Genomic DNA, 25629 nt, shown 5'->3' with positions numbered 1-25629 from the left:
GCGCACTTACCATCAGGCGACCGTGATCATTCGAACTAATGAAAAGAGATGTGTCTTTTTAATTTTTATTGAGATTCCATATATTGAACATCGTCACAATACATTCAGGTAAATAAAGAAAATCATCATTATCATAACGAGGACTGAAAGCTTATTTGGTTTAATCGACATTTTTGCAACTTTACAGGAGAGGCATTTAAAGTTTAAAATTAATAAAAATGTCATATAATTACTTTTTTTAATGGAGTAAATTTAATTGAAGTTCAATTAAAGAAATGCCATATTATATAGTTTAAAATTCGGAAAAAATTTCATAACAAAAAACTTCTTATTTTTTTATTTTTTTTATTGCTTAGATAGGTGGACGAGCTCACAGCCCACCTGGTGTTAAGTGGTTACTGGAGTCCATAGACATCTACAACGTAAATGCGCCACCAATGCTACATATTTAAATACGGTAAACTTAATTAAAGTTCAAATAAAAATATAAAACTGTTGATGCTAATACTAAATAAAACGCACCTTTAATTATAAAGATAAATTGTCGCGTATTAAGCGAAAAACCAAATAAATTTTCACCCCTCTATTTAAATATATTAATACGTGAAGCAAAAACTTTGTATCCCTTTTTACGAAAATTGCGCGGACGGAGGAGTATGAAATTTTACACACTTATAGAGAATATAGAGAAGAAGTGCACAATGCTAATTTTTTTTTTAAAATAATGCATAAAAGATACATTAAATCAATAAAGAAAACATTACACACACTACATACCATGTATTTGTCGCGCACACGCATGCATACTATTTATTGTCAAACTTTTGTTCTTGACGTCTGTTGTCAAATTGAGAATAGATTAAATATTGTTTGTCTTTGTTAATATTTTTTATAGTGTAGTCTTGGCGAAATTTGTGATTATAGATGTATAAAATACAATCATAATAGGGTACAAACTTACAATTCCAATTAGTCGAATTTCGACTACTGTGGGACCTCTAGTAATGATAATTACAGTTTATACATTAACATTAGTCAACTAAAGTTAATAAAGTAGATTTACTGCGGGTTAGTTCTACTGTAGCTTCTTAAAATAAGCTAAAGCTTCGGCGGTGAAAAAGTATAAAATTTCAGTAAATTAAAAATTAGTGAGCTATATTTTAAAACACTTGTTCAATTATATTTTTTTTATATTTACTACAGTCAAAGAGCGAACGAAATTAAAAAGATAAAAAAAAAACTAAAACACTAAAGATTACCGTCAATCTATAGTTAATTAAAAGTCGTAATATGTACTTTTTATTTTAAAACTAAAATAAAATTTCAAGAAATGTGAAAAATTCAATGACCACCTTTATTAAATAATTACAAAAATTAATATTATCCGGTCGAGTTAAAAAATATGATAGAATCTAAATCGACGCTTTTTTTTTATTTCCTGCTCCATAGCAGACGAAGTTACCATCCAGTTGAGGCTGTTTTTTTTTATTGCTTAGATGAGTGGACGAGCTCACAGCCCACCTGGTGTTAAGTGGTTACTGGAGCCCATAGACATCTACAACGTAAACGCGCCACCCACCTTGAGATATAAGTTCTAAGGCTCTAAGGTCCTAGTGGGTAGGCAGATAAAAAGCTTTTTTTAAAGGTCGCATTTCTTGAAATATTTGTTACGATAAGTTAACGATATTGATATTGTCAAATTATATTTTGGTTTATCCGGTAAGTCGTTAAAACTTTATAATAAATTCGGATTGTTTTCCCCGGGAGGGCGTTAGTGGCACGCGGGTCGTGAGTGCTGTGAAGTAATATTTTAAGTCGTTGATTGAGTCTTAAGTATGAGTCTTAAACGTCGGTGAGTGGTCCCCAGAACATCTTGGAGACTCTGGTCTCGTCTTCGGTGTGGAAAAACTCCTTCCCGAGCTGGACGAACTCCTTAAGGGACACCTTGCCGTCCTGTCGACGATAAACGAGTTAATTAGCAGCGGCTTGGTTGGTAGGCAGCGGCTGGGCTGGTAAGCAGCGGCTTGGCTCTGCCCCTGGCATTGCTGAAGTCCATGGGCGACGGTAACCACTCACCATCAGGTGGGCCGTATGCTCGTCTGCCTACGAGGGCAATAAAAAAAAATTAATTAGTTAACTAAATTCAGTAAATTAGATTTGACTGGTTTTAAATCACAGGGTGTTGGAACATACAGAACAAAACGAAGGCAAGTCGCCGTGGTGGTGAAAACCTCATTCGAAAATATACCCTATTATCGTATTAATTAAATATTAAAGTAGCAGAATTTACAATTTCATTGACGCCCGGATTAGCGCCCTTAAGGAATCGGAACCAATCAGAATTCCGACCTCATGTCTCGAAAGTCTAATGACCACTGATCGCCTTATGCTTATATAGGTGGACGAGTTCACAGCCCACCTGATGTTAAGTGGTTACTGGAGCCCATACACATTTACAACGTAAATGCCACCACCCACCTTGAGATATGAGTTCAAACCGAAACGCATTACTGCGTCACGGCCGAAATAGGCGGGGTGGTGGTACCTACCCGTGCGGACTCACAAGAGGTCCTACCACCAGTAAAATTAGAAAAAAAAAACCCTCAATAATGAATACGTACCCCGTTAACGTCGATGCCGGCGAAGGCGACGGCCGCGTGCTCGCTCGTCAGTCCGAGACATTCAAAGAACAACTTGAACTCACGGACCGATATGTATCCGGAGCGGTCTGCGTCGACAGCCTGCGTACAACACGACAACTGGTCAACATTCGATCCTTAATTGGTACGATGCCTTAGCATAGCAAAGGTATCTGCGTTTAAGTCTTGCAACTACAGCAATTAATCCTTTAGAGCAGCCTTTCTCAAAGTGGGCGATAGCGCCCCCTTGTAGGCGCTGCAGGCCTAAAGGGGAAGAGACTCAGAAAAAAGTGGGATCGTTGTATAGAGGCTTGGGGGGCGATTTGTAACTTCATCTAGGAGGACTCTTGGACACCGACTGAGCTCTCGCTATAGTAATTTTTAAATAGGTGAAAAAAATTGGGGCGCTAAAAATAATTAATTCTCAAAGTGGGCAGTAGAGGAAATAAGTTTAGGAACTCCTGCTTTAGAACTTCGGTAAAGCTTAAACGGCAAAATTATACAGAACGATATCTATTGCGGAAGATAAATATTCGAGTTCTGAATAATTATAATACATTTGGAACGACGATCTACTGATAATACCCATTTAGTGAAAGACCTTTTGTAAACAGTAGGTAACATATGCTATTGCGGCCAAAGGTGACCAAATGCCTCTCAGTTGGACACTTAGATCCTTACGACAGAGCAGCTCCGTACCTTGAACAGATAAGGCAGCCAGCGGTGAGCCTTCTTCTTGAGAGTCTTGTCGTTGAGGACGTGATGCATGTCCTCCAAGTATTGTTCCACCGTCACAAAATTGTACGGATCTATGGTGCCCCATTGTTGCTCCCATGTCATCTGCAGAGATATTATAGGAATATAAGATATGTCGAAACTCGAGTCGGAAAAATTGCCTAAGCTCAGGGCACCGACGCGCCTGTATGCGAAGTGTAGCGCCAAGACAACAAGGGCGTCACCACCGAAATTATTTATGTTACACTTTTTTTTTGCCCTTGTAGGCAGACGTGCATACGGCCCACCTGATGGTGAGTGGTTACCAACGCCCATGGACTTCAGCAATGCCAGGGGCAGAGCCAAGCCACTGCCTACCGTTTAATACCCTCCACAAGCCTCGTTTGAATATAGCTCATAGCGCTCATGAAACACCGTGAAGGGGAGCTCATTCCATAGCCGGATGGTACATGGCAAAAAAGACCTCTGGAAACGCACTGTAGATGAGCGCAGTGGCTCCAGGTAGTATGGATGAACTCTACAACAACAAATTCTTTGTAGTGGAGTATCGATAAGTAAGTAGGTACAACAGGCACAACATATAACGTGTAAATAACAAAACGTATAATGCATTTTTAGTACAAGCATCCCAAGATTTACGTCAAAACAATAGGTCGAATTTAACAAATAATAAAAAAAAAATACATTGAAAAATTAATATTCGTAAAAATAGGAGGCGCTTCATGGTTTTCGCACACAGGCGCAACCGGAGGTCGGCGGGGCCCTGCCTAAGCTAAGGAAACATCAATGAACCCGATTCCCCTTGCACTCTCTGACGTCCGATCTCAAGCCGAGATCAGAACCCAGTCAAAGTAGTGGGGTTTCCGCGAACGTCAATGAACCCAACCTATCATCGTTTAACATTGTTAGTAGACAATCCGATCCATATAATGGGCTTCGTTGTTCATGAAAATCTTTTTATCCTTTCAAGTGACGCAGGTGCGATGTACCACTCAATATGTGTACTCTCAATGGCTTTACCACCGGACTGGAGTCAAACCTCTGAGATTTGACTCGGACCTGGGATTGGTTAAGCAAAATAAAGGAGACTACTATAATATTGCGAACGTCTGAAGAGATAGTAACTGGTGATTACTGACAAAGTTGAAGAACAATATCGCAGGGGCGCAACCAAATGCATTGGTCTGACCTCATCTGCACACTTGATTCCACCGTCCACGACGCTCACCAAGTTACCAAAGCCAAGATGAGATGTCAGAACATGGTGAGGACGAAAATCATGGATGAAAGTGGTTACAACCCTCGGACTTGAGATAAACAATTTTACTACGGACAGACTATCGTGTGCACCGAGTGGTCTCTGTCTAACCCCGAAAGGATTCAAATATGAGTTTAAAATATACATTATATTTGCCCTCTTTCTCTTCAATCGGTCCCTCATTGTTGAAGATCTTGACTCCGTCTGATTCCGTCAACTAGCTGTCTCCATCGATCCCGTTCTGTAGTTTGTTGGAGTACGTCGCTGACAGGTATTTTCAGTTCCTCCGCTATTTGGACCGACCATCGTTTGGGACCTCTACCCCTAGGCCTTTTTTTCTCGATTTTACCGGTCACTACAAGGCGTTCCAAATTGCTGGTATCCCTGCGTGCAACATGACCAAAATACCGCAATATTCTTTGTAGGCAGCTTGTGGATAGACGTTGAGTATATTCTATTTTTAACTGCTTCAGAATATTTGCCCTAAAATCTTGAGTGAAATCCCTCACCTTGATGATGTCGGTGAATTCCTTCGCCTGCTTCGCGTCGAGGTGGCCGAGAGACTTGAACCTTTCAGCGAACAGCAAGAAGTCGTTGTACGAGATCAGCCCATCCTTGTCGACGTCTAAAATGTTGTGGACGGTACGCATCTTGCGGCGCCAAAACTCAGACTGCGAATCAATGGAAAGGAAACGCATGAATTATACGCGTCGTAGACTTGATTGACTGTTTTTTTCCTACCTATCCTAGTAACCTCGAAGGGCTATTCTAGATTCACTGAGCTATTAGGTGAGCTCGGGGGCTCAAAGCTGACGACGTTGCTAACACGAATCCTAGCAAGAGCCGTGCTTTGCAGAATCTACCACCGGATCGGAAACGCGACCCATTGAGAAGATCCGGTGAGAATATCAGTGGGCTGTGTCTGTGGGTTAGTTTACTCGCCGAGCCCTTCGTCGCAAGCGACGGGCTCGACGAGAACGATTACCGGATTATTGACAGAAATTACAAAAACCCATAACGTAAGCTAAATGTCTCTACGATAGATTTAGTTTATTCCTATGATTTCATGGCAAAGTTATCTTTGGGGTTGCTTGAAGTTGACCCCTTAAATTTCTTATCCTCTCCAAGAGCAGATTTTATTTTTGCGAATTTAAACCATTTTCTTCATCTAATGTGCATTTCAAGATATCACTTTTATCATTTACGATACGGCTCGGAAAAGATCTATTCTACTCATACACATTAGAACGTTGGGCATCCTGAGAGCTTGCTAGTGAAGGTGCCATCATCTGCAATTTCTTGTACAGGGTTCCGGTTTGAGGGATGGGATTTTACAGTTTAACTGGGAATTTGACTTTGTTTCTCGAGATGGGTGGTGGTATTTATTCACTGCGTAACATCTATGTACCAACTTATATCAGGTGGATCGTGTTTTGTTTCCCTACCTATGCTGTAGCCTTGAGAGGCTATTTCAGATTCTTCTTGGCGTGTAGGTGGGCTCAAACCAGGAGTATTGCTAACTCTGGCCCTAGCAAGATCAGTGCTTCGCAGAATCTACCACCGGATCGGAAACGCGATCCACTGAGAAGATCCGGCGAGAAACTCAGTGGGTTACTTATCCAGTGTAAAGTAAATAAAGATGCCAATATGACTCCGTCGGTACTACTGAACTTGTAGTTTTTATTTTACTACGTTGATGGATGCCTGAACTCCTGGCCCATCTGGTGCTAAGTTATTACGAAAGCCCATAGACATGAGGTCAAGGTCTTAACAAAATTGTACTCAATTTCTAAATTTCCTGAAATCATTTTTAAATATCGGTTCAAGTTTTAATTTTATTTTTTTCGTAAATAAATACCCCTTCAGCACCAGTGCATCGATATAGAACTAAACAATCTCAACTTTTTTTTATTGCTTAGATGGGTGGACGATCTCACAGCCCACCTGGTGTTAAGTGGTTACTGGAGCCCATAGACATCTACAACGTAAATGCGCCACCCACCTTGGGATATAAGTTCTAAGATCTCAGTATAGTTACAATGGCTGCCCCACCCTTCAGACTGAAACGCATTACTGATTCACGGCAGAAATAGGCAGGGCGGTAGTACCTACCCACGCGGACTCACAAGAGGTCCTACCACCAGTTAAACTGTCCTACCTCCTATTTCGTTCGGTTCATTTTGTGACAACCCTTTTGAATAAATTATTATGAAAGTTTATCCCGAACTCACCCGGTCCAGCCCCTTACACTCGGTGTCAGAGTCGGAATCAGATTCCGAATCGGGCTGTTTCCTTCTGTCTATTTCCGGTCGGCCATGTTGTTTGCTGTAACAACGTCTTAATGAGCTGTGAGGCAACTCGGTGATCTCCCGCGATTCACGTTTGACGTGTCGCGGTCTGTCTTCCAGGTGACACACCGATCCGTTGCACGTTGGTTTCGTGTGAATTAACTGTAAACAGAAAACCACGCTTGTCAGATTATCATTTTTACAATTGAATACAATTGATGGGAAATTTAATGTTTTGAAATAAAACTTTAAGTGCGATGTGAGAGTAAGCTCAGAATGATTTTTCTACAAATATATATGAAGATAATTCTAATTCTTAAAATGTTAGATACTTTCCATGTCTTCAAAATTCCATTTCTCATATTTTTATGACGGTAAACTCATTCTCCTGCCCCCTGTAACTATTTAATTTAGCTGATCTGCTCTGAACACTCTAAGCCTAATAAAAATGGGGCATTAGTAATAATTCGTAATATAAGACGAGGTTAATATCTTTATAATTAATCACGATAATTGACCCGTTGACTGTGTTAGTAAATACGTTGATACGAGTCGGTCAGCATGATAGCGGGGCCGATGACCTCTTTCCGTGCATGTGTGTTCATTGTGCATTACGGGGCCACTGTTTGTTGGAAAAATTATACACCTTATACTAAAATCCTAAAATACTGGGTATTTTTAATACGCTTTTATTAGCTTCAGACGTATGTATGTTTGGGGTTTAACGACGGAGGGAAAGATCTTACACCGAGCGGGTGACATTGCTCGGTAGACCGACGGTCTGAATGTTGTTGTTCGGAACTTTTATATATGCGCTTTATCTTGAAAATGTCGTAAGCGAGATTCAGACATCTGTCAATTATCTTGCGTTGTATGATGGCTACCCGCCACAGTATGTATGTTAGTAACGGAATCTTTGAACATGATTTTTACCCCCTTCAAAACGTCGGATTAACTCGAAATTTGGTATACTTATTAAGGACCGATGACAATTCAATATTAAAACAAAAATTAAAAAATCTAAATTCAACTAAAAAATGAAAAATAAATAATAGTTTAAAAAAACTAACAAAATACGCTTTTATAGAAAATCCAACTAAAAAGTAGAAAATAAATTTTATTAAATTTGAATTAAAAATAGTGTAAGCAAAAATGATTTTATTGTAAAAAAGAGCGTGGGGTGCATGGTATCAGTAGTTATAAATATTTTATGAACAGATATGAGTAGAAAGGTTATTTTGATAATATCCTGAAGAACACCTCACGGTTTTTTAGAATAAAATCATTTTTTCTTACACTATTTTTAATTACTTTAGGTGGTAATTAATACGAAACTATAATAAAAAATATAAGATAATAAAGACGACAACGCAGCAATGGAACGTAAGTTACCTATATAGCTTTCTATTCACAAATATGTTAATATATTTAATGACGTTAGATGATTGGAAACACCCTGGAAAGGTTTAACTTCATATATAAATATTATGAGTCCGCACGGGTAGGTACCACCTCCCTGTTTATTTCTGCCGTGAAGCAGTAATGCGTTTCGGTTCGAAGGACGGGGCAGCCGTTGTAGTGTAAAAACTGACACCTTAGAACTCATGTCTCGAGGTAGGAGGCGGCATTTACGTCGTAGTTGTCAATGGTATCCGGTAACCAACTAACACCAGGTGAGTCATAAGCTCAACCACCGATCTCAGCAATGTAAGCAAAACAAAACAAAAATTTAAGTACTTACAGTGAATTATTTTGCGTGTCTGACAAAATAATGTCTAAAAATATAATACTATTACCTGTTTTGCAAATAACGCTAGGTTTAATGTGTAGCCTAACTGCAGTATAGGTAAGCGGTCTTTGTCTATTTTGATCTAGAAAATGACTGGAAATTACTAGAAAATGATCTATAGAAAATGAAGCTGAATGAATCCAGGGTTGCTCTAAAACACAACGTTGGGATAAAATTGGCTACAAAATACTTAAGTATATATATGCATAGATATTTCACGAAAACAGTGATTGAATGATCATTTTAATTCAATTAATGTCAACTACTTTTTAGATTGATATGTTATTAACCTATTCTTTTTTTAACGTTTATCATAACTATCTTAATAAATGCTTTGAGAAGTCGAGTTATTTATTCCGAATAAAATAAATAAAGAAGAACAAAAACAACCTGATGCTTACATCTCATGTTTATAAATGCAGCACGCACTAAATTACTTGGTAACCTGCTTATTGTTTATTCATGAAACACAAATATTAATGGAAAAACATTTTGTCAAGTATGAGAAAATATCGGTTTTAGTAGTCGTGACCTCAAAAAGATAGAAAATTAAAATACCAAGAATCGATCGATTGATGCCACTATGACTATGACATTCATGAACGTCTTACCCGCTATAGGAATGACATGTGAAAATAAAAAGTAAACTAAATTTAGTTGCACTCGTTCAGTTGCAACTAGCCTCCCCAACGCTATTTATAACACTCAACAACAAATATGTAGTTTAAAAAAAAATTAGATTACGCGCTAGAGACGGCGCGTTTTTTTTTCTGACCGGGGGCCGATGCTCCTACGAGGTCCCCGCGCCTAGGGGGCGCGCGGGGTATGTGGGACTTTTTTTTACTGCTAGGTGGTTGGACGAGCTCACAGCCCACCCGGTGCTAAGTGGTTACCCATAGGCATCTACGACGTAAATGCGCCACCCACATTGAGATATAAGTTCTAAGGTCTCAAGTATAGTTACAACGGCTGCCCCACCCTTCAAACCGAACGCATTACTGCTTCACGGCAGAAATAGGCAGGGCGGTGGTACCTACCCGCACGGACTCACAAGAGGTCCTACCACCAGTAAACTGGTCTGCGACTGCGAGACCGCGGGCCTAAGGATTTTTTTAGGGCCCTACCCACTAAACGACCCCCTTGCACTCTTCGCCCAAGCGTCCGATCCCCTCCGAGGTCAGAACCCGGATGAGGGGTTACCGCGGTCAACACTGCAACCAGACAGCGCAGCTCACCCCAAGGACGCCCGGCCGACGGAGCCTTCGAGGCGAATCGAAGGCACTGAAACATCGGCCGTCTCGGAGAGATAGCAAGTTTTTTTTTTTTTTCCAACCTTACTTAACCTAACAAACACGAGACGTAAATAATGCTTGACGGTCACATGCGCTGCTAATATTTTAATTCATTTTCTTCTCAAACTTTCAGAACTTTTGTGCTGATGTAAATTTGATACCTACTCCCTTTTTGTTGACATAGTGATTAAGGTGACTTGACCATTATAATACCTATACTCGTAATGATTGTCATTTCACATCATACACTTCTTTCCGATAAATTCGATTCATAGTTGCTAACGAGCATTAAAAGTAATGATTTCATAATATAGTATGAAACTAAATAAAATTATTATCTTTCACAAATATTTGAACCGAATGTGTCCAGTATTCATGTCACAAACGGTTTTCCTGTTTATTTTCTGGTGTGTACTATCATTGTTGACTGTTTATCGATAAGCTTTATAGAGTATTTGGAAAAATAAATATCCACTTGTTTTGATTGACATGTAGATTTGCAACACCTTGTCTTGATTTAGGTCATGTTGAGAAAAGTTCTTTAACCTTTTATCAGCATATAGCAGCTCGTTGAGAATAAAAATGTCTGTGTCCTCACTCATGACATGCCAGTGTTGTCAGTGTTATTATTAATTAGACATTATGCTGTGGAAATATCTTCTACCAGATGACGTTTGACGTACTATGTATTGGATAGTTAGTTTATAGCGTGTGCTTATGTTGCCATGTTATTTATTATTAATTATTTATTTATTAAAATCCAACAATGAATGACCTCAAATAATTAGATATATATATATATATTCCGACGCTTGAAAGGCAAACGTGACTAAGCGACAATGCGTGAACTTTACAATAGACTAATTTAAAGTTGAAATACCTGAAATCAAAATTTATTTTAACGAATCCAGCTGTAGTAGAATCTAGCTAGTAGCTGTAGGATTGAAATGATTTTAATAGACCTAGAAATATATATTTTTTGCACATCGAATATGGTTATTGCCTATCATTTATGTACAAAGCAGTTAATGTCGCTTAGTCACTTTTGCCTTTCAAGCGTCGATATATATTTATTAATTTATACATTTACTGGATCTGGATCTACTAAACTCACTATAGATTGATTGAGATGGGCACGTCCCTAAACATTGAACATGCCTAAGAAATCGTTTTTCTCAAAACTACAAACAAAAAAAAACTTCAGAGGTGTCAAGGGACACCCGGATGGAACGAAGTTCCTTTCGATTAATTAGTGAAGGAATTGTAATTTTTTTTTAAGTTATAATAATAAATTACGGCATTATGAAGAAGAAGAAAACAATACTATGAACTAAATTACTATTGTTGAAACGCTATCTCGAGAAACTGTACTCATTACGCGGACCAATCGGATACGAGCAATGCACGCGATAAGCGCCTACACGTTGATTGGTCAGAATGACGGATCTAAAAAGTGTCGTGACAACTTTTCGTAAGAATTTTTTCCGTCTAGCCCCCTTTCACAACGCGCGATAAGGAACTTCGTTCCAAAACTTCGTTCCAAAACTTCGTTCCAATATTTGAAAAAATATAAATGAAACTATAAGCCTAAAACAGGATTTAACAAACTTAATTCGAATATAAGTATTTATTTACAGTAATAATATACAAAGTGTGAAATAAACTTCCCTAATGTAAAAATATATTATTAATATGACATCCAAGTAATTATTGAGATATTATTTTTACAAACAAATAAGAAATAAATTTTCTTTCCAACTATAACAACTAGTAATCAAAACATTTAGTGTTATCATTTTTTTTTATTACACTACTGACCGCATCATTCATTCTCATGTTTTTTTTATGCAATGCACTTAAAGAAACATATCCATACTAATGCCGGCCTGGCCTAAAACCCCGGTGGTGAAGCTTAGGAAGCTAGCTCAGCTCATCGAAAATAGTCAAACAGCTTCGACCTGTAATCTTTATTTTACTGAAAGAATAAAAAGAAGAAGAAATAGAAAGAAGTATTAAACTATTTCTATTTAAATTTGATCTATTAGTAATATTGTGTTATCATTTCAGAGCGTACACATCCTAAGAGAATGAAAACATGACATTGAATGCCGATTAAAAAATAATTGACTTCCAAGACCGAAAAAATATAAAATACTCGCATAGATGATTGATTCAATGACAACTGTCATATAAATTACAATGGACTAAAATCAAAGATTATTAACTCTTTTGGTTGTCGAATGCATAATCATTAACTTATTTGCTGTAAACTTAGTGATTAATTTATATAAATTATCAACATGTCACAAAAATAATCCTTTTAATTTAAATATGAACCCTTATGAATACTATAATATTTAGAATAGAATGTTAAATTATTATCGACCAGATTTTTAAATTAAGCGCAAAAATTAAGTCGTTTTTTAACTACAATTGACAGATGACAGTTGATACACCATCAAACTTTCTGTGTCGTGTTACAATTTGTACAAAGCTCTCGGTAGACAGTAATTATATTCTTTGATACCAAGACATTTGAGACTTTGATCTTCTGCATAAAGGTAGTCATATTATAATTAAAATTTCCTATTTATTTAACTTTTTCTTCATTAGATAGCTTTCTTTTTTCGCATCTTCAGTGACTCTAAGCTTGGCTTAAAAACAATTTAATTTTTCCAAACGCTTGTTTAGGCAATTATATCCGTTGTGAATTTGATTTCCATTGCGACTTAATTGGAGCAACTGAATGACAGTATTGTGATATGTGGTATTGTATGGAACTGTATTACCTTTTATGTAACTGTTTTAATATTTCTTTATATTGGAATTATTATATAGATAATAATAGATAACATACGTTACTGGTGGTAGGACCTCGTGTGAGTCCGCACGGTTAGGTACCACCGCCCCGCCTATTTCTGCCGTGAAGCAGTAATGCGTTTCGACTTGAAGGGTGGGGCAGCCGTTGTAACTATACTGAGACCTTAGAACTTATATCTCAAGGTGGGTGGCGCATTTACGTTGTAGATGTCTATGGAATCCGGTAACCACTTAACACCAGGTGGGCTGTGACCTCGTCCACCCATCTAAGCAATAAAAAAATTCAAATAAAAAATAATATATTTACCGTGTAACGTTATACCTTATAAATAGTTTTAGAAAAGAAAAAATTCAATCAATCTGGTATGGTACAGTGGTGAAATTCTTTGAGTAATCCAATTTTATCTTTAAAATATTACCATTTCAATCAGTGAACTGATCCACTCTATTATTATTATTATTATTTATTTCGAATTAAAATTACCTAACGATAAGGTTACGTAGGACCTTATTTTGAAATTACCTTTTAGCTTTTTTTATTATTTTGTAAAGTGCATATTTTATCACAAAATATAGACGGGTACCACATCTTTGTAAATTATCTTTAACTGACTATTAGATCACCAACTTTCTAATATCAGTCCCGCAGTGGTACCAAACCAGTAGAAAGAACTACTCCCAAGGGGGAGAGAAGCATATAATTTTACGTCTTAATCACCTTATAATATTAATGCAGATTTCTGCAAAGTGCGAGCACTTTTTTTTTGCCATAAGCAGAAGATTCTTCTAACACCCTGTCAATGTGAGATAACCGTAGGCTGTAATAACATCAAAACATGATTTTCACCTTGGAACGCAAGGTTTTTTTATCGTTCACCAAAGTAGCAACGCTACACATACTTATTTGAAACAATATGTTTTGTAGTATGTTGCTGCACAGTCGTAATTTACGTCCTACTTAACCGCTGAAGTAGGGTTGCCAACCGTTTCCCGCGTCTAGCGTTGCTAAATTTGACACAAGTTTACCACAACGTATGCTATGCTAAACATAGATAATACACTTAATATTATGCTATTAAATAATATGAAAAGCAAGTATAGTCTATGCAGTGCAGAGAAACGCAGATTTTGCCTTTGCAACCCGTTACAGTAACAGGAGCCGGGCATCGCAGGTAACACTGTTATTGTACGGGACTATTTTGAAATGGATACCGACACGATTATATAGTATATCAGGACGGATCAGATCCAAATTAGTGCAACGTGAACACAGATTATGTTATTAAGCGAACATTCCTAAATCATTTCTGGTGCGTGTGTGGTATGTGGCAACCCTATTCGGAACTCGCGCGTTTAGAAAAGTAAATGGCGGCCGGTCATTGACACCAAGGCCCTTCGTGGCCCTTGTTGCGTAACTCGGATTATGTCCGCGTTCAACATTTTTTTTTTTTTTAAGATATTAATGTTATCATTCATTTTAGGCTTACATTCGAACAGTATTCCATTATATGACTATTGACCACGACCACTCTGCGAGAACTCAAACGACTAAGAAGATGACTTTATGTGATCCGAATATTGTGAAAATTTGTTGTATATTATGTTTTTTTTTTTCTAAACAAAGTAACTATATTATGAGAATATTTTATACGCCTTTGTAATTTATGTTTCCCTATCTACTACTAATAACCTCAGGGTTCAGCCCGGAAGACTGCTAATATCTGCTATGACAAGAGAAAAGCTTCGGCGAATCTACCACCAAATCGGAAACGCGACCCACTGAGAAGATTTGCCGAGAAACTCAGCAGACTGATGTAGGTGGCAAGTCTAACTTTTCAGCAAATTCGACGAATACGGTTACTAAGGTCCCTAGGGCTAGCTAACTCCTAGTGCTAGAGATGCAGGTGTCTAATAATAGTATTAGTGGATTTGATGGAGGGTTCACACGTCACCGTGTTCGAAAATATTCATATAACTCCTTTTTTTTTAAATGGAATTCTAAAGCAAACGATATACACACATTAGGCCACCTGCTCATTTAAAACATGTTCAGACTCATTCGATGATGCTCTGATTGTGATTATGCATGTTTTGTATACATTCTTGCATTAAATTTACCAACATTAAAATTACGTTTATTTTATTGAGATATTATAATATAAAGTTTATTTTGGCTTTTTAGTTATTATTTTAATGTAATTTTTTTATCACTGAATAATAAAGTATTTTCAATTAACAACTTTTAACTTTTCGATTATAAATAAAACAAACTATTTCTGTTCTTTTCTAACTAGATAATGTTGTTGGCAAGTTCTATTTTTAATTGTAGAATTCAATAAATAATTACAAATAAAATTTTGCAGACACCCCATTTAAAAAAAAGCACTGTGTGACATCCGAGACAGATGAATCTAATGGCACCTCGTACTTACGTATATCGATAATCAACCAAAAGCTTAGGCTGTAGAACATGCCAAAGAATTAAACACAGCTTCTTCGATAGTCGGATAAAAAAACTATAAATATAAAATACCAAAATACAAGATTTCTCACCAAATATTTCTACCTATGTCATCGGTGGTAGTTTTATTGAGGCGCGTAATTTGCCCAATTTTTTTTGTTATTTTTAGCAAAATCTCACTCATACTCGCATACTCGTAGTAGGTACGGTATACAAAAATAACAATAACTATACACCTCAATAAATTAACTCACTGGCTCAGTCGGTAGAGTTAAAACGGGCGATCTATCGGCGATTTTGACAGAATCTATCTCAATTCTAAGGAATGTCAAGACTATTCGTTTTGGTTCTTTAGAAACAACGTTTAATTTTGAAACTTTTCGGCCGTAAAACTTTCTCTACAATGGATATATTTACAAAAGGCAGCATGCATGCGATAAGTGCTCGCAGGTGCTCGCTAAGCGGTGCGGGAGGCGCGAACCCCCGCTGCGGTACATCTCAAAGGATAACACCAAAATTTACTTTGTGATGGCTCCTTACATTCAATGGCGGATCCAGGGGGGGGGTCATGGGGGTCATGACCACCCCCTGAGCTGGTTCCAGGACTTAGGTGGACCACTAATTGAATATAATGATTTTATTTATATATTTTGTCACCATACAGATTTTATGTAACTACATACCTTCAATATTTAATTAATTTAATATAATATAATAACTTTGTATAATGGCAAACGTTTGGGAACGAACGGATCTAAATTTGACTATGTGACCCCCTCCTGGCGCCAAAGCTGGATCCGCCCTTGCTTACATTCATAACTGCACGTCTGCCAAGGCGTATAAATATGCACGAACCCTTAAATATATAACTGATTATTGCAATATACAAACGATACAAGCAGTGTGCATAAAGATTTTATATTAGAGAGTCGATTTCGGTCTTCATTTATTTGGAGATTTAATAGGAACAGATCTTGTTTTTCAAAATTGCCGCGCAAATCACATACCTCTACTCTAAACATTTCGCGCCAAAATGAACAACCGCCTAACTTAGACAACTATGTATTGCCTCCATAATGTATTGTTAGTTGTTATACGGGTTTAGCTTGACGTTAAAAAATATTAGTATTATTATCACAGAATTAGCTAGTGAAACTCTGTGACTATCGCTAATTGTTCGAAAACATCGATTTCTTAAAACTATTCTATCGTACGTTGATAGTACACTAACAAAAACTTTTCCTTAAAGTGTCAACAAAAACTGTACTATATTTTATCAGAATCGGTTTAGGATCGCGTAGAAGACAAACATTCATTATTAAAAGGATCAGTGATGTATGTAAACTATAAAGGTTTCATCATAAACAGGGATTTAATCATCTTTGTATTTGAATTTTTTTTTTATTGCTTAGATGGGTGGACGAGCTCACAGCCCACCTGGTGTTAAGTGGTTACTGGAGCCCATAGACATCTACAACGTAAATGCGCCACCCACCTCGAGATATAAGTTCTAAGATCTCAGTATAGTTACAACGGCTACCCCACCCTTCAAACCGAAACGCATTACTGCTTCACGGCGGAAATAGGCGGGGCGGTGGTACCTACCCGTGCGGACTCCCAAGAGGTCCTACCACCAGTGATTACGCAAGTTATAATTTTGCGGGTTTGATTTTTATTACACGATGTTATTCCTTCACCGTGGAAGTCAATCGTGAACATTTGTTGAGTACGTATTTCATTAGAAAAATTGGTACCCGCCTGCGGGATTCGAACACCGATGCATCGCTACATACGAATGCACCGGACGTCTTATCCTTTAGGCCACAACGACTTAAGACATTATCATTTGCAAATAGGTTTCTGCTTTCTCAGCTCAATCTGTCGACAGAGCCGGTAAACCTGTATATAGGTACGGGCTTTTGGCCAAATAATATACAGTAGTTATGAATTAATATGCTAGTTATTACGTATAATAAGTTTAGTTTTCTTCAAGCGGCAGGAACTTTCTCACTATTCTGCAAGTATTTAATATAGCTGCCTTTTGTAGTGAAATAAATTTGTATCATTATCATTATCCTTTTCATTATCATTATCATTATGATTTTTTTTTAATTTTCAGTGTGATCTATGTTTTAATTACCGAAGTATCTAATTATTCAGTTGTTTATACACAAAATGAGGTCTCAAAGGGCATAAAACCAGCTGCGTGATAGCGTATTGAATTATAATTAAGCATTTGTTTACAACCGAACTGTCCTTGAGCATTATTATCATTTGTTTATTACGGATAGAGGCCATTTTTTGTTACGTTGCCATTCACAGAAAGGGTCCGTTGTTAAAGCTTTAGGGCCGTGGGTTTTGTCACGTAATCTCATTCCATTGTATTGTGTATAGTTGCATAGTTGGGATAATGTTTAGTTGAAGCAGGTAGTGCCCGAAAACAGTAGTCAATTAGTGCTCACAATACTTGCCTAAATATTACTCGTTTATAGTTTATACTTACTGAACACTTTAGACTTGAGGATGATAGAAGCTTTCGTGGCTTCACTGCATAGTATAAAACAAAGACGCTTTCTCTGTCCCTATATCCTTATGTATGCTTAAATATTTAAAACTACGCAACGGATTTTGATGCCTTTTTTTAAATAAATAGAGTGATTGAAGAGGAAGGTTTATATGTATAATAACATCCATTAAATAGTGGAGAAATCAATAATAAATTGCAGTTTCCGAAGCGAAGCGAGGGCGGGTGGCTAGTAAAGGATAAAGCAATCGGTATACACCTGTATACACGTAAGAAGTGATGCGATTGTATCGAATTAGAGATTTCGCAGGCATATATAAACTTTACTAAACAAATACGTACAAACACGTATATGACTGACTTTCTTAGCCCACTGAGTTTCTCGCCGTTTCTTCTCAGTGGGTCGCGTTTCCGATTCGGTGGTAGATTCTTCGAAGCATTGCTCTTGCTAGGGCCAATGTTAGCAACACACCCGTATTGAGCCCTATAAGCTCACCTACACATCAAGGAGAAACTGATAATCAGCATAGGTAGGAAAAAAACTGACTTCCACGATGACGGAATAATATTCACTATCCATTTTTACGTGTAACGCGCTGTTTTATCATGTAAGTACCATCAGGCGCTGGACTAAAGTTCCTTCTTTGGTGTTCCAATTCCTGATCGCTTGATCCTTCCAACAACGTTTGAAATATCCACGGCGCTAAGAAGTCACTTGGCTGCGACTTTGCCATTACTTGTGTCAATGAATGACTGTATCAGACCAGGTTCCATCAGAGGATCAGGTAGGTCATACCGCATTCCGAGGTAAACTAAATTGAGAAAGACCTAAGCAAAATCATAAAGTATCCTTATTTTCGATGAGAGTACCCAGAGTACCCAGCTTAGTACCCAGAGTAACAAAGTGTATTTACCAATAACTAGGTCAACCCTAGAGCAGCTAGATACCTAAAATATCTAAGTAAAAAAGTTGTACATAGAAAAATAACCTAATATGGATTTCACATAAAAATGCCTTGTCGTAAATACATTAAAATGGTAAAAACTAAGCTCTGTCATTTTATGTTCTGAAATTAAAAATAGGACATTTATTCCAATGATTTCCTTTTAACTGATTACAATCAATAACGTAGCACGGACTCATTAGCATATTTCGAGGCATTATTTCCTGGAGACAATTCATTTAACTTTCAGTTTTAAGTTTCATTATTGTCACAAAATATCAAGTTTGCAACGTCAAATAAAACATTGTCCAATTGACCAGGCAGGTCCAAATGTAAACACTTGTAGGCGAATATTTATCTCTCCTCCAGCTCTTTTCAAAGGACTATTAGCTCTAAATCGAACAGCGAAACGATGATAATCGCTTCAATTTTGAATCCAGACCAACGGACGTTGGGGAGTGATAAGAGGTTATCTCAAATTGTTTTCACTTGTGGCTTGTGGGAAGACAAAGAGGATGAAATGGCCGAGTTCGTTCATTTTGGTATAATGTCATATTGACCAATACAGATCTTTCGTACGGTGTGTTTTGTCAATAATTTGAGTTTTTAGGACCACATGACGTACAAGTTAAAATAAATATTATGATAACGACGAATGGATATTACAGCATTTCTATTACTTTTTGATTGCTTCGATGGGTGGTCGAGCTCACAGCCCATCTGGTGTTAAGTGGTTAATGGAGCCAATAGACATCTACAACGTAAATGCGCCACTCATCTTGAGATATAAGATTTAAGGTCTCAGTATAGTTACAATGGCTGCCCCACCCTTCAAACCGAAACGCATTATTAGTTCACGGCAGAAATAGGTAGGGTGGTGGTACTTACCCGTGCGGACTCACAAAAGGCCCTACCACCAGTAAGTTCTATCATTATCAGATATTGAAATTTCTTAAAACTGAATTTCGGCAGGATTTTTGCATGTGTGCGACTGTGTGTGCTATGCGATAGCGTTCACGAAATTTTTAACTCTGTTACCATCGCGGCCCAGTCGCGGCCGCGTTATCCAGTATGTGCCTATTGATGCTTCAGAAGAATGTGTACCGACCTTAGAATGCCCTTTTTTCTAATTACTAGAAGCAGAAATAGGCGGGGTGGTTTTGCATAACAATGCGGACTTAGAGAATTATCTGCCACCTCTAATAAAAACAACATTAAAATCATTGGAAAATTTGATTCCGACTGTTTATTTTTTATGATAGGTATGTCATTAAGCTGTGATCAAGCAACATTTAATCGGAAATAAAAAGACGGTAAATGAAATTATTAAGCATTTTATTTATTTGAAATTTAATTAAGACTAGCGACCCGCCCTCGCTTCGCTTCGGAAACATTAAAACACACATGAAACCAAAAAAAAAAAAAAATTTAAAAAAAGTAGCCTATGTTCATCAGGGACAATGTCGGCTTCTAATGGAAAAAGAATTTTTCAAATCGGTCCAGTAGTTTCGGAGCCTATTCGAAACAAACAAATAAACAAATCTTTCCTCTTTATAATATTAGTATAGATAAATCTTAATTAAATTTAAATTGTAAATCATTGGAATCGTCATGTAACTTAATAGAATATTCCAAATCCAGACAGATAAATTAAAAAAGTTTTTTTAGATGTGGTTAATGGTAATCGCCAGTGTTATGGGATGGACTGCTTGGATGTAATTTCAAATTGACCGTGACGGGTGGGCGAACTCGACCTCTCAACCAAGAGGAGAGAATCTACCAACTCAAGAGCAACAGCTTCGAACTCGAGACACTGAGAAGATGTAGCAAAAAAGTCAGCGGACTGATGCTATGGGCTGAATGTCACGTCACGCGAACTCTTCCATGAGATTTACGAGTAATGTGACCTGTGCTTGGGCTGCTTCTAATGTTCGGCCTAGCAGCATCCTACAGCAGTGAGAATGGACGGCTAGGTTCATTAGAACGTGTAAAATTAAGCCAAGTTACGATGTGTATTCGTGCAAGCTCTATTTGATATAAGATTTCCATGTTTGATTGATGTTATGTTTTCACTAGTTTTCCAGTTATCAGCTCGCCGGCGTCGAGTAAGCTTATCCCGAATAGGATAAGTTACACCTGTTCAACAGTGGAATATAAAATAGCCAGAGCTCAAAATAATCCCAAAACGAATTTCGTGAAATTCGGTTCAGTGGTTTCGCCGCGAAAACACAAGAGACAGAGCCATTCTCGTATTGATAATCTCATTTGCACCGCTTAATTGCTTCTTCTAACATCAGGCGATATAAAAATAAATCCAAAAATGATTTAAATAGCGACAAATTTTGCAACATCCAATTTGAATGAAACAAAGCTAAAAAAAACTGATCTAATCTCTGTCTACCTGTGAAAACTACACACAAAACCGTTCAGTAGTCCCGGGAGGAGCACGAATACAACAGACGAACAGAAAGGAATTCAAAAACTCGCCGGTTCATGTTGTACCACTTTAGTTTAATTAACACCTTCTTATTTTTCTTCTGTTCTTCGTGACATGCATTTGATGACGTGTAGATGTAGAACTTCAGATTTTTTCTTTGTGTTGTTAGTTTTATTAATATCTATTATCTATTTTACATACTTTTATTTTTATCAAAAAATGTTGTGTAGCGTACACTTCAAATAGCCTTTGTTTAAACGGTATGCTTTTATCTCGAAGCCATTATTATTGTATGTCCTGTTGTTGTGCTGGCAAAATCGAGTAGTGCCCAAACATCTGTTAGTAATCTGTGGTCCAGAGTATCTATCTGCTCTTAGGTTGCGATAAAAAATGTTCATTTCTATACTTAATCTGTCGTAGCATTGTCTATGCCACTTTGAGAAGTCGGCACGACATGAGAACCCTCTTGTGGTGGCCGCTGGAAATTACATACCCGATCCTGTAGACCGAATGGTAAATAGTCGACGTCGACCAAAACACGTCATTACAGATCCTCCCGACCAATTAACGGTGCTTTTAGGTACCACAAGCACCGGTCACCGTCTTCGTCGAACCCGTTGCTTGCGACGAAGGGCTCGACGAGCGAATTAACCCACAGACACAGCCCACTGAGTTTCTCGCCGGATCTTCTCAGTGGGTCGCGTTTCCGATCCGGCAATATATTCTGCGAAGCACTGCTTTTGCTAGGGCTAGTGTTAGCAACACTCCAGTTTGAGCCCCGTGAGCTTACCTAAATGTTACGGCGAAGCTGAAATAGCCTCTCAAGACTATCAGCATAGGTAGGATTTTTTTTTGTCTATGATTGCCATAGAACGCACAAGTGAATTTGGTAAAAGTTTTTCGTTCAATTTGAAAATCACACAGGCGATAATCTAAAATTGATTGCTATGCATTTTGAGAGATTATACTCTATGCCGGCGCGCCCAAACGAGTGTATATAATAATAATTCCTTGGGGCGGTCATTTTGACGATGGTCGTTAAAAATTTTTTGCACGAACAAAAACCCTGGTTCGGCATCGCGACGGTCGTGAAGAGCACTGCCGAATACAGTACACAGCGTTGTGCTTATGGAACAACAACCAAAAGGGATTTGCGCAGATGGTCCTACATATTATAATTTTGAGCCCATCTCATGTAACACATATGTCTATGTACTTTCCCTTTGTAATACCACAAAAGTGTTAATAGTATGCCGTTGGAAAACTTTAAACACGATCTTGAATGATGATGTTACAATGGTGCGTTGAGAGACGTTACCAATTTTATCTAAGCTAATGTTTAGGGTTGCCACCTTTTTTTTTTGTCAAGTCATGTCAAATAAAGTATTTTTGTGTACTTTATTGTTCACATAAAGTACCTTAAATAACGTACAATACTTTATTATAAAGTACGGGTGGCAACCCTAGTAATATTCATGTAATGACCTCAAGCTATCAGAATTTGCTAACACTGACTCTTTTTTTTTTCGGGTAGAGGGCCGAACCTCCTACGAGGTCCCCGCGCAAAAGGGGCGCGCGGGGTCTGTGAGACTCAACGATCTGCATGGTGTTGTGAGCAGACCGCGGGCCCAAGGATTTTAGGGCCCACCCACTAAACGACTCCCCTGCACTCTTACACCCGACGTCCGATCCACTCCGAGGTCAGAACCCGGATGAGGTAGAGGGGCTACCACGGTCAACACTACAACCAGACGGCGCGGCTCACCCCAAGGACGCCCAGCTGACGGAGCCTTCGAGGCAAATCGAAGGCTCTGAAACGTCGGCCGTCTCGGTACGGCAGCCCGTCGGGCCGCCCAGACGGTGCCGCTGGTGTCCCGGAATACCCCGCTGAACCAGAACCAGCCTGCCGGGTCGGGACGCCATACACCGTCGACCGGTCGCTCTATTCACTCCACGGCAGCGCGCTAGAGTGCTGGTAGCGCGCCGCGCGGCCTCATCCCCTCAGGTCGCCCCTTGACCTTCACCAGGGTGCTAACACTGACCCAAGCAAAAGCTTTTTTTTTTCCTACCTAAACTGATAGCCTTGAGAGGCTATATCAGCGTCGCCTTAACTAGTAGGTGAGCTCACGGGGCTCAAACCTGACGACGTTGCTAACACGAACCCTAGCAAGAGCCGTGCTTTGCAGAATCTACCACCGGGTCGGAAACGCGACCCACCGAGAAGATAAGGTGAAAAACTCAGTGGGCTGTGTCTGAGGATTAATTTACTCGTCGAGCCCGTTCGACGCGGACGATGACCGGTGCTTGAAGTACCTAGAAGCACCGTTAGCAGCAAAAGCAATGCTTCACAGAATCCACCACCGGATCGAGATCGCGACCCACTGGGAAGATTCGGCGAGAAAGTCGTGGGTTGTGTCTACAGGGACACGGGTTGTTATGTAAACAATATTGTGCGTAGTCATAACATGCTGCTGCGCCCGCAAGCCCCGTTGCTTTTTACTTTTTAAGTTTTTAAGTTCAGTCGCGAATAAACGCTAGGAGTAACCAGCTGTGTTTTTTAATTATTATAATTATCTCACTTGTGATAACGCCCTGAACCATTAATCAACACTACCAACATTTTTTTTTAATTTTTATGGCTTAGATTGGTGGACGAGCTCACAGCCCACCCGATGTTAAGTGGTTACTGGAGCCCATAGACATCTGCAACGTAAATGGGCAACCCACCTTGAGATATAAGTTCTAAGGTCTCAAATATAGTTACAACGGCTGCCCCGCCCTTCAAACCGAAACGCATTACTGCTTCACGGCAGAAATGGGCAAGGTGGTGGTACTCACCCGCGCGGACTCACAAAAGCTCCTAACACCAGTATAATAATTTGCTGCAGTCTACACCATTGCAGACTAATACGAATAGGTAATGGAATAAATCGCTGTCAGCCCAGCGGATTCAGTAGGATATACAACCTTATGCGTGCATGAGTTTGCAGATTCAAACCATCATCATGATTATGTTTCTATGTCTGCCTCTTAAGTTATTTATTTAGGTAAATTGAAGTTTGTTCTGGACTCACGGTCTGTTAACGATCTCTTTACATTCAGCTAGTCTGCGGGTTAGCGTAAGACTCGTTTTTCTAATAAGAATAATATTATATTTGTGAATCTCGACCGCGTGATAAGTGCATTGTTTTACGACATCCTTAGATTCGAAGAGACGTATCGCGCGCCACTTGCCCGTTTAATTTGCTACCGTACCAACAACGACTGTACAAAGCTTGCATCTACACGGATGAATATCCTGCGACCACATTGAACACCATCGATATGTTGAACACACACAAAGTCACAAATGCTTTGTTTTGTATAGATATCACCCCTTTCAGATCATTATCATAAATGTACTCATTAACTATGCATCTTCCGCGCTACTTCGAGTACGTAACAAACTCAATGCCGTCGTGGTCCTATTTTCGTTTGTTTTAAAAATTTTACTGCAGTTTTTTAGACTTTGTTTGTTTTTATATATTTTTTAAATGATAATACGTCTTTACCTTTGTATTATGTTAGTATACAAATCATAATTAGTTAAATTCTGGTGTAAAAGCTGTTCTAGTGATTGCTTTGTACGAAGCGATTTAAATCTTCGGTGAATCTGGCTGTAAAGTAGATCACGTTTGCCTGGCGTGTTCAATCGACGCCGATGCAACAAAGAATGCATTAGCGCGGTAAGACGGTGTCATTGACTTATTACTAGACTAAAAAAATATCTTAATATTTACTGGTGGTAGTACGTACCTTATATTGGATTTTAACACTGGGTAAAAACATAACACCCGCGCTCTTCTCCAACTTAATCACGGAACGCAGTCCCAATCTCATTATTGAGTTCGCCATGGCGGTCAAAAAGTTTATTGATTCAGAAATCAGTTTTTTAACGAGTTTTATACAGGCGAAATCACTCCGATATCCATCGGACGCGACGCGGCGACACGCAAAGCGAACAAAACACACGCTCGATTTTCTTAAATTGACTGATTTGAATTGTTGCGTCGCGTTCAGTTTTATTCGAGCGCTTAGGGAGAAAGGAGAGGGGGTGTTTTGTTCAACCGACGCGATGCGGCACGCGTGGCGGCAACGCAACATAACATGCCGGGCCTATTCGAGAAACCAGCTCTTCAAGCGCTGCTTAGCGATTTAAAGTGGCGATGAAGAATCGGTAGTAATTAAAGATTTTAAAAAGCCTGTAAACGCACCCGGGGCCTAACAAGACGATCGGCCGATTAGTTTTTTCTTGTTCTATGATTGGTGGAGGACCTAAGGTCCTCCTAGTATTAAGAAGCCACTGGACATCAAAGACATCAAATGCCGCCTGCCATGTACAACGGCTGCCCCACCCTTCAAACCGAAGCGCAATTTTTTTTAGAAGCTGACATGTTTGGTTT

General features: G+C 38.6%; 1 protein-coding gene across 2 annotated transcripts; it reads right to left on the bottom strand.

The window, feature by feature from the left end:
• Positions 1-55: 55 nt before the first annotated feature.
• Positions 56-25249, bottom strand: CBP (sarcoplasmic calcium-binding protein). Of its 2 annotated transcripts, XM_028171023.2 has the most exons (6): positions 24983-25244; positions 6864-7082; positions 5142-5303; positions 3339-3479; positions 2622-2741; positions 56-1953 (listed from the first exon to the last, which is right to left on the bottom strand). In XM_028171023.2, exons 1-6 carry the CDS (start codon positions 25079-25081, stop codon positions 1843-1845), a joined length of 852 nt encoding a protein of 283 aa, XP_028026824.2. In that variant the 5' UTR covers positions 25082-25244; the 3' UTR covers positions 56-1842. The 2 variants fall into 2 exon arrangements, with proteins under 2 accessions (XP_028026824.2, XP_089589923.1); XM_089733797.1 differs by lacking the exon at positions 2622-2741 and having other exon boundaries at positions 24983-25249.
• Between the last annotated feature and the right edge of the window lie 380 nt (positions 25250-25629).

This window comes from Bombyx mandarina, chromosome 16 (assembly GCF_030267445.1).
Source record: "Bombyx mandarina strain Sakado chromosome 16, ASM3026744v2".
In the NCBI taxonomy this organism is placed as follows: domain Eukaryota; kingdom Metazoa; phylum Arthropoda; class Insecta; order Lepidoptera; family Bombycidae; genus Bombyx; species Bombyx mandarina.
Note: the sequence above shows the minus strand (reverse complement) of the source record. Positions and strands in the feature narration are given on the sequence as shown.